This window comes from Lycorma delicatula, chromosome 8 (assembly GCF_047948215.1).
Source record: "Lycorma delicatula isolate Av1 chromosome 8, ASM4794821v1, whole genome shotgun sequence".
In the NCBI taxonomy this organism is placed as follows: Eukaryota; Metazoa; Arthropoda; class Insecta; order Hemiptera; family Fulgoridae; genus Lycorma; species Lycorma delicatula.
Genome location: NC_134462.1, coordinates 10,319,115 through 10,335,900, shown reverse-complemented (window position 1 = coordinate 10,335,900; position 16,786 = coordinate 10,319,115). Strand labels below are relative to the sequence as shown.

General features: G+C 28.6%; 1 protein-coding gene and 1 long non-coding RNA gene across 2 annotated transcripts in view; one reads left to right on the top strand and one right to left on the bottom strand.

Annotated features, from left to right (window-relative positions):
• The first annotated feature begins 1,663 nt into the window (after positions 1-1,663).
• SCaMC (Short Calcium-binding Mitochondrial Carrier) overlaps positions 1,664-16,786 on the top strand; it is a 200,064-nt gene continuing 184,941 nt past the window's right edge. Inside the window, exon 1 of the mRNA XM_075374084.1 lies at positions 1,664-2,035. Within this exon, the coding sequence (XP_075230199.1) occupies positions 1,841-2,035 (195 nt within the window). The 5' untranslated portion in view covers positions 1,664-1,840. The remainder of the gene's footprint in view (positions 2,036-16,786) is intronic.
• The window catches only part of LOC142329446 (uncharacterized), a 56,548-nt gene continuing 44,817 nt past the window's right edge, over positions 5,056-16,786 (bottom strand). Inside the window, exon 4 of the long non-coding RNA XR_012757502.1 lies at positions 5,056-5,623. This is a non-coding gene — a long non-coding RNA (uncharacterized LOC142329446). The remainder of the gene's footprint in view (positions 5,624-16,786) is intronic.

Sequence of the window (16,786 nt, the reverse complement as noted above, 5' to 3'; positions counted from 1 at the left end):
CATTTTCTTGCCCTAAAAAATGAATTCTGTATTTTTGGTTTCTAAAGGTGTAGGTCAGGTTTTGCCTAGGTCCCTGCTGCGTATTCTGGGGCTTAGAACCAGTGTATCCTTGGGTGCTTTAGTGGAGAAGCCACCTGTTAAATGGTTGTGTTTTTTTGTAAGATATGTACACCATAAACCTAATAGCTGAAGTTCTATTAGGAAAAACAGAGCTCTTAAAATACAAAATAGTTTTGAAAATACAAAAATAGTGTTGAAATTATCCTGAAGATTTCTAGTAAAAAAATCAACAAATTTATGAAGTATAAACTATAAATATCTGAAAACGTATTGAACGTATAAAAAAGTTACTTAATAAGAAATTTTTAACTTTTGGTCTGAATTATTAAAACTATAAATTTTGACAACTTAATAATAGCATGTAGTTCCATAAACTTAAATGAATTATTTTATGGAATCTGAATATTACAATTCTAAATCAAAAGTGGAATTAAAAACTGTTCCTTCAAGATAAAGGTTTATAATTCAAGATAAGGTTATCTATATTTAAAATTTTCAGAAATTCTGGTAGTACCCGCAATAATAATCTTAATGTTTGTCGAATTTGCTGTGCATTTACAATGTTTGTCAACTCTTAAGAAAACATTTTATGCATTCATTATTAATTTGTTTTCAAATAATATTAATTAAAATTAATGATCGGTGTCAAAAGGATTTTTAGAAGAAAAGTTTATTATTTTGAAAGTGAGTCATTTATTAGTAACTATTTTAGACAGTTTTCAGGGAGATTACTTTTCAATGAAAAATATGGGTTGGAATAACTGGTTGGTCATCAAATTCTGTTGGGTTGTATACGTAGAATTTCTCTGTACCTTAAGAATTTCTTAAGTTGTTTTTTTCAATTATGTTTTGTTTCATTATAAATTGTGAATCTTTTAATTTTTTTAAACTTATGTTATTTTCAATTGAATGTTTGATTTTTTCTTTTAATTGTATTTTGGCTGAAACATTTTGAAGATGAGTCAGAAATAAGAAGCCCAGCCACCAGTATTATCTTTACAACTGACCTGCAAAAGGTAGTAAACAAACTCTTATCAATATTTTATGGAGTTCCTTGTTGTGTGATTTGCTTTTATTTTTCATACAAATGTTTAATGTAAATGGAGACTTTTATTTGTTTAGACTTTTTGTTAGTTATTTAATAAACTGTTTTAGGCTTTTTAACATTGGAATTAATCTTTCATAGTGTCCTCTTTTAAATTCCTTAAGCACGTGTATGGTAACGCTAACTATAACCGAACAGCTAAATCCATATAATTTCCGAATTTAAGCATTTTGTTTTATTAGGAATGTTTTGATGATTTTTTAAAATATTTTCTATCTGTATTACTTGTAGGCTAGTATTGAGTAAAATCTTTTACTTTAGAGAAAATGTAGTTTCATTTTAAACATTTCTAAAAATTATTTACAGAGTGATTAGGACTATCGTCTCAAAATTAAACATTTAATGAACAGATAACCACTATTTTCTTAAAGTATTTTTAAATTTTTCCAGCGATTATATTTAGAAAATTTACCCAGAGATGGCGTACAAATCGTCATATTAGAACATTGACCCATCCGTCCATTGTGCTATTTTGCTTTGCACCAGTAGTAATGCAGTTGCAGATCAAACCGAGTACGTCGTGGTCTGATCTGCGTAGCCTCCGGAAATGTTTTCGTTTAATCCATCATTATTTTTAATATAACTGTTGTTATATATTATTGTGCGTATAAATATTCATAGACAGTATTATAATTGTTCGACGGACGTTTAGTTTAATTTATTTCTCGTGTAAAAATGGTGAATACAGTAATAAGTGACGATCCGATTGTCGGTCACCCGCCGCATTATTTCCATGAACTTCCATTGGAAGATGAAGAACGGCTTGAAAAACTGTTTAAATCATTAGATTTAGATGGTAAAGGGAGAATTGATATACACGATCTTTCAGTAGCATTGAAGGAATTCGGAGTCCATCATAGATATGCCCAGGTAGGGACTGATTGGACACTGCACTTGGCAGTGTAGGTTAGAATATTCAGTAAATGAGGTTATGACTGACCTAGACCCTGTAAAATTTCGCGAACATTTTTAAATATAGGGACCGTGACCATTATCTATTGATGTATGATGTAATAGAACCCCCCATATGTTACGCTACAATTTTTTTTTAATCCCGCCATTCGCTCGAAAATTATTACTGTAAAGTATTTTTATTACATTTGAATACTGCGAATCGTGCTGGGTTATGTCTAAATATATACATAAGTTCTATATTGTTTGGCAGCGGTAGAAATAAAAAAATCTTATCAAGATAATGGTTGTATTTAATATAATATTAAAGAAAGTGAAAATATGTGTTTGAGCCGTTTGAGTTCAATTTGCCGTTTAAAATTTCAGTATACCACCAGTTTTATCTTAACTATTATAAATAAAATATCCATTTGTTAAATAAATGCATATTTATATTAGTAAAAATAATATTTAATTTGTAATTTTGAAGTTACATTTTTTTTAATGAAGCCGTTAAGCGTAAGCAATGATAGATTAAAAGTTATCTTACTGTTATAATTAATGTAAAATTATGGTTGACCAGTTAATGAAGCCATTTTTAATTATAATTTAATTAATTTTAAGTTTTCTTTAAAATCTTTTTTTACATGCATTAAAACGTGAGGTAAAGTAAGGTATATTTTGAAAGTATATGAAAATAAATATCTTCATTTTATAAAATAATTGTAGAAGGTATTATTACTAGCTGTACCAGTCCAGTAATTACTTTATGTAATCTTAATGAATTTTATAAGCCCGTAAGAAAGCATAAAAAAAGCAAATCCAAAGCTGAATAATAATAATAATTTATATGTTGTATTTTATTTTATTGTATTTTGGCCTCCAGTAAGGAGTATGATAGTACCACATTTTTATACTTGTTTGATTAAATTCTATTACATTGTGTATAATTTGTATGCTTGCATGCCATAATTTATAATCACTTTCTGTTATGATTAATTTCTATTAAGAGTAATTAGGTATCATTTCAATGAAAACAATATTATTATACACTGCTGTCTTTTATTATATTATTAAGCAACTTAGGAAAAATTAAGAAGAAAAAATTATTTTAAATGATCATCATTGATTTTGAAATATACTATGTTCTGGTAAAAATCCTAATTGTACTAGTTTAATGTTAATTATTCAACATAATTTAATTAAAAAAAATCTTGTATCAAAAATTTCAGACATCTGTAATTTTATAAATTTTGAATCTTTTTTGTTTTTAGGTGAATTCTTTTAGTAAACTATTTTTTATTTTTAGTATAATGACTTCAAATATTCTTTAATAATGCTTTTCAAAGAAGTGAGATGGATTAAAAGTAGATAAAATGCCATACTATCCTTAGAATTTAACCTAGCCTGTATAGGTAAAATTGCTTATATAGTTCCATGAGAAATTTTTTATTAACAGACATGCTTAAAGAAAGGTATTAAAGAGATATGCTTAAAGAAAATGTTTATTGCTAGCATAGTAAAATAGCAAGTAGATCATTTTCTACTTTATCAATAACTCTCCTTCCATGTAACTAAGGAATCCTAATCTTCATCCTCACATCTGAGGTACAGTTTGTTACTTTTTAACCTCTTCTGACATGTAATAGCTAATATACTGATTATAAAAGGATGAGAAATCTGTGTGTAGGTTTGCTGACACTGCTGTTAATAAAATCTTGCACAGTATATAACAATATTAATAATTTTTTGCCATATAAGCTTATAATATTTATTCCTAAGTGCATTGTTTCCTCCCAGTTTTTTAAATTTAAATTATAATTTTGCTTTCCATTGCTTAGAGTGATATGTCATGCGTTTATCTGGTGTTGTGAGTTTTGTTAAAATTGTAGTTTAAAATGTAAATTATGCAGCAAGTATATTTATTTTTTAGTGAAAAATAGAGGTATATATTAGTCAGTTTTAGTAACTTATTAGTGATTCTTAAAAATTTTATTTTGTTTGTACATGTGTAATTTTAATAATTTACAAATTACATTATTTATTTAGTAATTTTTAATTGGCAATAAATTGCAACAAGCCTATGCCCAACTAGTAAGAATTTTTCTTTTTATTAAAAATTTGAATGTACTTTTGAAAAAATGAAGCAAATATCTAATATAAAAAGTAAATTTTACCACTTTTTCATTTCACAGTATAAGAAAAAATTAACCAGCTGAAATATTTTTTGTAAGACCCCTAATTGGTTGATAGTTCTCGTGTTACATAGATTGTAATTTAGGTAGATGGTTCTTTGTTACCCACCGGGTTGGTCTAGTGGTGAATGCAACGCGTCTTCCCAAATCAGCTGATTTGGAAGTCGAGAGTTCCAGCATTCAAGTCCTAGTAAAGCCAGCTATTTTTACATGGACTTGAATACTAGATCGTGGATACCGGTATTCTTTGGTGGTTGGAGTTCAATTAACCACACATCTCAGGAATGGTCGAACTGAGAATGTATAAGACTACACTTCATTCACACTCATACATTTCATCCTCATTCATCCTCTGAAGTATTATCTAAACGGTAGTTACCGGAGGCTAAACAGGAAAAAGAAAGAAAAGATGGTTCTTTGTTATAGTTAGATTTGTTACAGATAGTTCTCTGGCTTTGTAATAGTATGTAATTTACACTTGAAAACAAGTGAATGTTTTTTATTCATAGCAAATTGTGTTTAAAACTGAATAAAAAGGATTATTTTTAAGTGATAAATTCAACTTTGGAAGTATTTGAGAATCAGTAGATTAAGTGGTAAAAATCACTAACTGATCATTTTTGGTGGAACCATTGGTGAGTGAGATAAATATTAGCTAGTTGATTAATCTGGAAAAAAAAAGTAACATTAAGACTAATCATTCTACCAATAAAATTCAGTCGCTTGAAAGAAATTTGCTTGGAAGAAGTGAAAGTTCCTAATTAAAAGTTAAAAGAGTTGTACTATTTCATGTAAGTTGTAAAACTAATTTTATTCCAGACTGTTTACAATGAGGAAAGGAAATTCAAATAATGTTGATTATAGGTAGATATACATATTTCTAAATTAGTTATACAAAAATAAACTTTAATAATGAAAAAAAGTAAATAACTTACGGAAATGTTTAATACAGTATATCTTCAAGTTTCATTTACAATTGTTCAGTTTGGCTACCTTTTGTAACATGGCTGGTGTCACATCAATAATCAATTTCCTGCCAAATCCTGAGAAGCAGTCTTGCTCTACGGTGGCAGCTGTTTGTGTTGTCTAGTGCTGCAGCTCTCTACATTTCCTGGAATTGGAAGAACAAACACTCTGTGTTTAACCTAACCTTATACAGAGAGGTCCGTTGAAATTAAATCAGGAAATTGTCCCACCGTGTCCAATCCAAGTCAGCACTTTGCTATTGAGATACACGACAACTGCATGTTGATAATGTGGTGTTGTATCATCTTGCTGGAAAATGAATTCTGTGTCCATATCATGTTGTAATTATGGCATTAGATAATGTTCAAGTATATGTTCTGGTATAGTATGCCAGTTACAGTTAACTCTGTAAAAAAGAAAGGACCGTAAATTTTATGACAGCTTACAACACAAAAAATATTTATCGTAGACGAGTACATTATGTTGATTTACTTTACTGCTGGTGTGGAAGATCGCTTAATCACTGAACACAATTTTATTATCAATTTAATTATCATCAATCTCAATTTTAACACGTTTAAAAACAATTCAGTTCATTTTTCTTTATTACCTTCACCCAAAGCTTGTATCAGTTATAATTTGTATGGTTTAAATGATACAGTTAAACAAAATCCTCCATAATGTAACCCTAGGAATATTAGATTTTAAGCTGGCACGTCTGATTGATTTACCTGGACTACCAATGAATGTCTGCTGTACTTGTTCAATTGCCACTTCAGAAATTGAAGGTATACCTGGATCTGGCATCCTATGTGTGATATACAACCTGTTTTAATGAAACGATTGTACCATGCAATAACAGACTCTTGGTTGCTTGCAATATTTTGTCATGAATTGTCCCCAAACAGTAGCCAATTTGGAATCATGAAACCATGAACGACACTAAAAATGTCCTACATTGTGATTTACTCATTCGTTCATGTCATCTAGTGATAACATCGGGAACTAACAGTGTTAGGTGGGAATGAAACTTGAAGATATATTATATTCAGTGATGTACCAAAGTTATTTACTTTTATCATTATTAAAGGTTATTTTTGTACAATTAATTTAGAAATATTCTGTATGTAGGGATGAATGTTTTCACCTGCATCTGGTGATAGGCTAGATGCAATTAATTTGACTTACTAAGTTCGATTGTTATCAACCGCCTTTTATTTTCTGTAGTATGTTTATTGGGGTCGTTTGACATCAAGACAGCAAAATGAATGAGTTATCATGGAGAGAACTTATCATTCATCGGTTAACCGACCATTTTACTGTATCTGTGTGGTTATTATTTTTTTTAATGGTATAAAATTGACTCTATATCAAATATGCACAGTCAAATGTCAACCTATGTGTGTGTTTGTGTGTATATTATGCAAAGTTTCTTTTATTTATATCACTGTGTAATTGTTCTGATAATAATATGGAAATTCACTAAAACAATAAATTAATGTTACGCAACTAATCCCCTTTTTTACTGTTAATTTATTCATTGCTTTGGTGTATTCATAATTCTATCACACAAACATTTTATTTTATTAATTGAAAAAAAGAGTATATGCATAATTATACTTTTTTCATGATTATTTTCATTCTGCCCTGCTACTTTTTCAGATAAATAATAATACACTTGTGTAACTGTTAAAAGTTTTTAAAATAGAAAAATTAGTACCTTCCCTCAACCATTTGAAAATAAATACAAAGATCACATCTATATTATTACATGATTTATAAAATAATAAAAATTATTTTATAAAATTTAAAGCATTATTTTTGTCATGTTGATATCTGAATAAACTTCTATTTTAATGTAGAAGATGCAGCATCGTAAATTATAAGTAATGAATGAAATGAATAAATAAATGCAAATTTCTGGCACTAAACAAATAGAGCTAAGTGTTGAAAAGATTAAGTATACAAAACAAATAGCTGTATGTAAATATATTAAAAAAAAAAAAATGTATTAAATTCATTAATAACTGAAAAAAGTTAATAATTTTTTCCTTTTTTATCTCATTTTGACATTCATTTTAATTTGTTTATTTTTCAAAATATTATTTTCCTGTAAGTATATAAATAAACAAGTAGTATGAAATTAAAATTACTTTTTTTTTAATCAAATTTTTTAAATGTAATATTAACTATCTATTTTTTTTTGTTTCTGAAAAGATGATTTAAAACAGAAGTGATCATCCAGAGGTGATTAGCAAAAGCTAAATTTTGTCATTAATGATATTCTTTTTTTTTGACAATTCTGGATAACTTATTCTAATATAGATCAAGTTTAAGTTTTATATATATTGCATTGCCATTTTTTTTTCTTTTATCCTGGACTTTGTGTAATGTGATATTTGAATTTGTAAAACTATCCCATTTCATAAAGCTTGATCACTACCATTATCATTGTCAGATTTCATTAAAATCAGATACCCTTTTCAAATGTAAAAGTGTTTGCAGTAATGATTATAAAAAAGACATAAGATTGAATAGATAGGCAGACAGATGTACATTTTTAATGCACACTATTAGAAAATTAATTATTGTTATTAATAATTTATTTATTAATTATTAATAATAATGTTAATTTTAATAAATTAATTATTAATGAAATTATTGTGGTTGCTGTACCATACTACCTATCATTTGATAAAGATTTGATAATTGTATAAGGATTTAATGTATACTCATTCTGGTGATGATACTCAGGTAAATCCTGTATTATGGGTTTTCTTCAAATCTGTATGTCATTGTTGTTTGGGTTTAGTAACATTCTCAGGTTCCCTCTCCAGAACCAAACTCTGATTTTCTCATCTGTATCTACCATGGTAACCGCTTAACCTACCACTAACAATTGATAAACCATACATTTGTCCAGTACATAACCTTTCAGAGACTGTTCAATCTGTCTAAAGTTACCAGGAAATATGGTGTCATTGGCTGAGGGAGATGAAGCTCTGTTGGTTTTAATCCACAAAAAAATCATTCCATTTCTGATTGGGATTCAATTTGTGTGTACAAAGTATTAACTTTAGAATTACCACGTGTATCCAAATAATTGATATATTAACTAAGGAACTACAGTTGATTTAATGAACCTACTGCTGTTTCACCTTGTTCAGCTTGTGCTGAGATTTCTTAGCTTTTGTGATACATATGACCACTGGCAGAATCAACCAGGGAACATACAAATTTTTTTTGTTAAGTCTAGATATTTGTTACATATTGCATAATTTATATCCTACAGCTGTGTTTCAATTAGATAAAAAGAATATGTTTTTATCCAACTGAAGAAGTATAATATCTTTGATAATACATAGATACAAGTGGAACAGTATCCATATATGTGTGTGGTTTATATGCATTTGCTTCTGGCATGTTCACTTCAGGAAATGGCTCCCTTAATTTTCAAAAAAATAGTTTCAAGTAGTTCATCTTCTTTCTATTCGTGACTAGATATATGTAGCAAGTTGAAAAAACCAAACTGAAGGCGTTAGATGGTATTTTTTCTTAACTGAGAAAAACCATTATTATTGTTTGAAATTTATCTTGTAGGGTTTAAATAAAAGTTGTTGAAAAGAGAATTTAAAAAAGCATTTGTATTACATGGTTACAGAACAGTGTTATATTATGAAAAATAGTCATAAATAATTTAAAAAATATATTTATAAAAATTAATAAATATTAAGATATGGTTTAAAACAAATTTAATTTGTTTGTAATCTTTTAGGAATATTGATTTTACAAAATTAAAAAAAAAATTGAATTATTTCTATATTAAGGTAAAGCTATTTATTCAATCCTGACTGATACTGGGTTCATTTGGATTTGAAGAATATCTAAAAAAACCATGAATATTCTTAATATATTAAGAATATTCATGGTATTCCTGTAGCCTACAGGAGCTAATTCCTGCAGTTTCTAATGAATCCTGCCAATCAAAAATTATGTGACTTTCTACTGTTCCTATTTCATAATGTTTTATTTAGTCTATTCTTTCTATAGATATGCTGACAAAATTATATTGGCATTAAGTAATTGATGCAGCATGTATTGCTGATCTCTGTGGGGTGGTAGCGAATCAGCCTTTCATGCAAGGTGTAACGTTCAAATCTGTTAGGTGCAGAATATACCGATTTCATGACAAAGATTTCTATTTATATTCCCACATGCAAACCTACTAGTGTACGTGGTGAATTAATATTCTTAAAAAAAAACTGATTCCTGTACCTAGGTATTAAAGGAAGGAAAGTAAATTGTATGAGATTTGCAGATTGCATGGTGTTTTTGGAAGATGAAGTGCAGGATATTCAACAGATGATTTCAGAATAAAAATATGTTGCGACAGAATGAAAGTTAATGTTAAGAAAAACAAAAATTATGAGGATGCTCTCGTCCAACAAGAAGCCAGTGAATGTACACAAAATAAGAAAAAAATTGAAGTATAACATTACAGGTGCTTAGTAAGAATGTTAACCAAAGCTTGCAAAAGCAGAATGAAAATAAAAACCAAAATGGCATTAGCTAAGGAAGTGCTTAATAAAAAGAAAAATTATTAATGTAGATAGCAAATGAATTTTTATTAGGATTGAAGAAATGTCTCATGAAATTTTTATGTCTGGAATCTTAAGGAAAAAGAGAAAGAAAGGTTAAAGATACTGAAATGTGGGCATGGTGGAAACTGGAGAAATATAAATAGATATAGTCAGAAAAAAAAAAGATAAAATAGAAGAGTGAATGAGAATAGAGTTTAATGAGAACAATTTAGAAAAAGAAATACAATCTGCCTGAACACCATGAGAGATATTTAATTAAAATAGTACCAAAAGATATTTTGGTGATAAAGATCCTCAGTGGAGGGAGCAAAGAAGAGAAGATGGAAAATATAAAAAATTATAGACATTCCAGAGCAAAGGAAATGGATCTGTCAGGAATTCAGTAGCGGGAATAGAAGAAAATGGTGTTGACAAGGTGAAAGGAATTGCCTCAGGGCACAACACTATGAAACTATTATGTTGTATCATGTGCAATGAATCACAAGATGTCAAATATATTAAAAAATGTTTCTGACAAAGGTTTTTAAAGATTTTATTAAAATTTAATGTTATTATAATTTTTTACACTTCAGACTAAGAAAAAGTGATGCTCTGATATATTTTTCTAGTGCTTCTCTTCAAATTTCATGCATTGGCTTAAGTTTTTATCAGGATGTAGACCAAATTATTCATTTTCCTGTACATTAACAGTTTAATCTTTATACGAACATACTGTATTGATTCTTCTCTTGTCATTTGCTCTTATATATTTATTTCTTACTTTGTCCATTTAATATTCTCCTTTCGCTAACATACTATAATGCCATATGGCTTAAAACCTTCCTCTTACTATCTCCTGTTTAGTTTGTGAATCGTACAAAGTAGTAATATATACTACGCACAGGCTCTTCCAAAAATACAAGTAATTTTGGGCACTCCCATTTCTTTTTGTTAATCTTCATTTACTCTCTATACTTATTTAAATTTATAATTAAAAAATTGATTCTTTGTTGATCTGTTTTCTGATATTTCAAGACTTATGAGAAACACTCTTAATAATATATATGTTTTAAAATTAGGTTGTATTAATGTGTATAATGCAGTGTGTCTACACCCATTGCTTAATTACTGTATTTCATCTAATTTTTTTTTGTGTGGCATGTATTTATATTTTATTTTAAGATATTGCTTTTCTTAAAAAAAGATGAAAGATTAATATTGATTATAGTTATTAGTGTGATTTTATCATTGATCAGTTCTTTTTTTGGTTTCAATTGAGAAGTTGCTGCCTTTTATTGTTTTTATGATTAGATTTTTAATGTTCAGAATTGGAATTTTGTGTATGTGTTTATGTATTGATTTTTAGTTGTTAGGGAATTCGTTCATTTTATTTTGTTATGTTTTACTAAAATTGTTAAAACTGTGTCTTCTTGTATAATGTTGGCACAGTTTCAGTTTGGCATTGTCATCATTGTTAACTGAACTTTGTATTTAGTATTTTCATTTTTATCATCGTCATTAGTATATAGTGTTACTTCTTTATAATTATTTTGAAATTAAATTATTATATTGAATTACTTTTAAATTAATTATTAAATTACTTTTATATTGTAATGAAGTACTTTTTTATTCATTAAAGATTGTAAATGCTTATGTCGAGGTTACAATTCATTTCACATTATCAAATTTATTTTTAAAATGTACAGATGCCTTGAAGGTGATATTGCTTGTCTTAAGTGATTTCTGAATGATCTGAGGATTATAATCGTTTTCTTTTTACTCATTTTCTTTCTGAAACCCAACTGCATTTTAGTACACCATCTGCAGTACATTATGTTTTATTTTTAAGTTATTTTAGTTTGTACTTTGAGTTTACAAGATTAAAAGATTATGTTAAAGTCTCATAAAAAATTAAATAATATTTAATTGCTTCTTCTTTCTTCAATGTTATACTTTGTTACTTATAAAATAATTAATAATCATAATTAATACTCATAAATAATGTTTAATTGGTTCTTCTTTTTGCGATGTGATAATGTTATACTTTTTTTTTAATTTAACAGCATAAATTCTGTATACCAATCTGTTAAATTTATTTTCTTAATCAGTGTAGTAATTATGGATGGTATATCATTTAACCTTCATTTTTGTTATTCACATTTTATATAGTTGTATCAAATTCTGGCCTTGTAAAATCCTCTTGAAGTAATCTTCTTTTCACCCTCTGCCACATTATCCAAAAATTTTCTCTACATTCTGTCTACTTCTATTAACAATTGCTCTGTAGCAGTGGTCTGCTGTTGTCACTACTTACTAATACATTTTGGCATCATTCTCCAAAATTATCTGATCTAAATTGTTATTGATTTCATGGTTTGTAATCTCTAAGAAAAGCCAATGAAAAATTCTTACTGCAGAGCAAGATTGAACTCTGCATGTTACCATGGCATAAAGTTAACTACCTTTTCAAGTCGTGTAAATATAAATATTTTACTTCTGTTAGTTCACTTTTGTATTATAGTTATTATGTATAAAAATTAACCGTATTATATGTTTAATGTAATGAAATTTACATGGCCTCCTTATTAACGTAAATTCTGATACTTGGGCAAGTATGTAAAAGAAAACTAACTATGCTAATGAACTGTACCCTGTACATGTCAGTCAAGTTGATTTCCAGTGAACTACTGCAAACTTATTATTACTGGAAGCTGTATGGGAATAAAAAAAAGGTCTGTATTATGTCTTGAGCAAATACCCTCTGACAATAACAGATGTTTTACTGATATTCGGCAGGCAGCAGTTGAGAATGTATACAAATGGATCAATAGATATAAAAATCAGTATGGAACTGGAATAAATTCAAAACTTGTCTCTCCTTTTCAGATTTTAATCTGGCCAGTTTAGGGAAGAATAAAATTTTTTTTTTTCAGAAATAGAAGCCGTCTTAGACTAATCATACTTAACTCTACTCGCACAACTCCAAAAAATTTAATATATTGAAAAGCAGCAATAAACGATTTCACTTTTGTGACAGCAACAAATTTGTTAAAGATATACAGTAAGCTATAAATATCATGCAAAACATTACATGTTTCACTAGATTGGAAAGTGTTGGATATGGTAGTATCAGTAAATGAAGTTTCATATGTATGAACCAGCCAAGGCCTCTCACTCCACCAAAATAAACATATCCAGTGACATGACTGCAGAAAATTACAGCCAGAAAAACAGTGATTAAAAACAATAATTAGTCAAGAGAAATGGAATTAAAAAAAAATACAGAAGTAAAAGGTAGATTTTAATTGGAAACAGAATAAAAATAAATCAAGAAAACATTCTCTCTTGCCTTCTTTTTGTCTTTATACTGAATAACATTGCACTGCCACTCATTGAGAAGAATTAATATCTGCACTTCTGATAAATGCAGATTCTGTGTATTCCTAACTCCAAAAATGAACACAAAGATCGCAGCCTTCTCTACCAAAAATTAAATGATTGTCACCATACCTCAAAAAACATCAGGGTGGACCTGAGGTCCACTCGAAAGGAATAACAACAAAAATATATTTTGGTACATTATTATTTCACAATGACATCATGCAGTGATATCAGTTATTTAAAGAAAATTTAAATAATTTTTTTACTAGTTTATTTATCATTCTAGAGCAGTGATTCTCAACCTTTTTTACATTCCCAAAAAATAAAAAAAAATTATAATGAATATTTCCCCTCGAACCACAATCCAATGAAACTTAGTTAAAACTATTTAGCTGTGTTGTCAGCAACGGATTTGAACATGCATTTATGAAGTGTACAAACATGAACCTGTAAATTGGTTTCAACTTGATGTGTACATGCTCCTTGTAATTTGGTCGGCTTGCATAATATTCACTGTGAGAGAGTCATTTCCAAACATGCATATGATACGTTTGAAATTTGAACCCATTGTACTCTCAGCAGTATAAGGTAGGTGTAAGGGATTGCTGAATGTCAGTTTAGTTTCGAATGTGAAGATTTGTCTAGTGCCTTTTAAGTTTTTAAAAGCGTAGTTTCATTGAAAATAATAGTTGAAGTTTCGGTTTTTTACTGTGCGATCAAACAGTGTAACTGTTTTTTTTTTTTTTCAATTAGATTCTTATGCAAAATGGATAAATTTGTGGAAAATCGAAGTGAACCACCTACATACAGTGAATTGATTGGTAAAAAGACAAGATTATATAATAGTTATTTAAATTATAGTTTTATCTCATTGGATGGAAAGCCACAGTACGTTTTTGCATGAAGCCATCAAAATTAATTTAACACTGAAAATAAAAAAAAAACATCCGGATCATAAAAGCAAACCCTTGGAATTTTTCGAAAGAAAATGACATTTGGAGATATCAACAAGCTCCTGTTTGTAAATCAAGCTGTTCTGATAAAAGTACACTTGAAGCATCTTATCTTATTGAATTAATAATAATAATAATAAGTTGTCCAAACCCTATACAATCTCAGAAAACCCAATATTGCTTGCTGCAATTGAGATATGGTCAATGTTTTAATAGGCATGGAAGAAGCCAAAAAATTGAAAAAAATTTGCTTTCTAACAACACAGTGTATCAAGACAAATCGATGATGTGACTGCCATTGTGATCAGATAATTCAGCAAGTGAGTTCAAGTGAATTTTTTAGTATTCAGTTTGATGAATGGTAACAGACGTGCAAACATTTTTCAGTTCTTATGTTTTGTGAAATATGAATGTGATAGGAACAGTTCATGAGAATGAAACCTGGTCATGCAGCAAGACATTCTTTTTGTTGTTTTTTATGAAGCTACTAAAAACTTGAATATAGATTGAACAAAACAAATGCCATTCTCAATGTTTTTACAGAATAATGAGTATATGTTGCTGTTGGCTTACTTAGCTGATTTTTTTCACATTTAAACGATTTGAATGTGAGTTAAGGATGTGATAAAAACAGTTTATTAATGACAAAGTTCATTATTTCATTAAGAAGCTAATATTTGGATTAATATTTGGCCTTCAAAGCAGAAATTTTGATATGTTTCCGCTCACTTCAAATTATATTGAGAAAGAATTTGGAAGTAGAAGACATTCACCACACTTTGGATAGCATGAAGATGCATTTGCATGAGCAAAAGGTTCAGTAGGCGGAGTATTTCCTGGAAGATGGAAATGATTTCTTGAAGAGGTGGGTACTGAATCCATTTAGTGAAAACATTGCAGCTGCTAAGTTACCAGTTGAGATTCACGACCAGCTCATCAAAATTTCTGCCGATAAAAATTACAACTACAATTCACATTGAAGATTTTGATATGTTCTGGCTTGCATGTTGAAGTGAATATGGATATTTAGTCGCAGAAGCATTGAAAATATTAATCCCATTTGCCACGTATCTCCTCTGTGAAAAGGATTTTTCGTCTATGGTTGCAATAAAAACTAAATATAGGAATCGTCTTTTATCGCCTGAAAACAGTTTGCTTTTGTTGTTTATAAGATCTACAGTGGAGAAATTTTTAATTAAAAAAACAAACCCAACCGTTTCATTAATTTATTTACTTAACATGTGTACTTATAAATGTAAGTAAATTAACAAAAAAAATTTTTCTCATAAAATAATTTCATTATTATTTATGGGTAAAGTTGTTGGCTGATTTCATAACCCCCCTTTCATATCACTGCGGGCCCTGTGGAGGTCGTCATCCCAAGGTTGAGAAACACTGTTCTACAGGGTATAATTTAAAATATTTGTTTGAAATGTGATATTTGCTACAGTACATAAGATCCTACCCTTTTATTTTAATATTACAATTTATTTTAATTACTTTTTATCTTTTTTTATTTTTTTAATACTATACTAACAGTATTTCAGAATATTTATGGGAAAAAAATTCCATATATAGTAGTACTTCATTATAAACCCCTTTTGCAATTAACAAATACATTTTTATTCAATTACCCCAAAGTAATGATCATATAACCGTCGTTATTGGAATACATTTTTTGTTTAAATGTTTTCAAGAAGTTTATCATGTTGGCAAATAATAACCAAAAAGTCTATTTAAGCATTTAAAAAAAGAAAACTATCACTGGATGCAGACAATTAAGAAAGTACTTGGCCGGCTAAGTGATGGTGGCAGTATCAGAGGAGGAACTTCGGTTCATTATGTAAATTATTGTAAGGATGCAGGGAAAGATTTCAGCAAGATAAAAAAAAGTGATGAGAAAAAGATTCATTAAAATATATACATATGGAATGAAAAATTATAGAACAGATAGAGGTATGAAGTGTTTGAGAATCTTATGACTTGAAATGTAAGCTGTAAGAAAAGATAAGAATTCAGTGAAAATAACTTTTTGAAAGGAAACAGAATTATTAGGATCCATATGTAGAATCCTAATTCAATTGAAAAAGAGGTTTGCCAAATGCACTGTGTGTTTACATACATATGGATCTGTGTTGCAGCCGATCAGAAAAAAAGGAAAGGAAGTAATAGTTTAAAATACAATTTTGGAGATGAATAGAAAAGATTAATCTGAATAGACAAAATGAGAAATGAAGAAATATTGAAATTAAGAGAAGGAACAAAATTTGATGAAGTAGTAAGGAAGAGGAAAATATTTTTGTTGGAGGACATCCTATATGAAAATTTTTTTCAGTTAAGGATAATGCAAGGAAGGAGAGAAAAAGGACTGGGATACTTAGAGGCATAAGGAAAGAAAGATTCTCAGGACTAAGGAAAATTTACTTTCTATTGAAATATTTCAAAATCAAATTCACCAAATTAGAAGGGTAATTATATACAATTAGTCTTAGATCTTGATGAAATTTGTAATATATTTTATTTAGGAAATATGTCATTCATTACAATTGGGAAACGCACTTCACCCAAGGTATGTCCCTCGTAAATTACACAGTACCGTCACCAAAACTGTTGTAATACAGCGATGTATAAATGTATATACATTATTTTTGTACT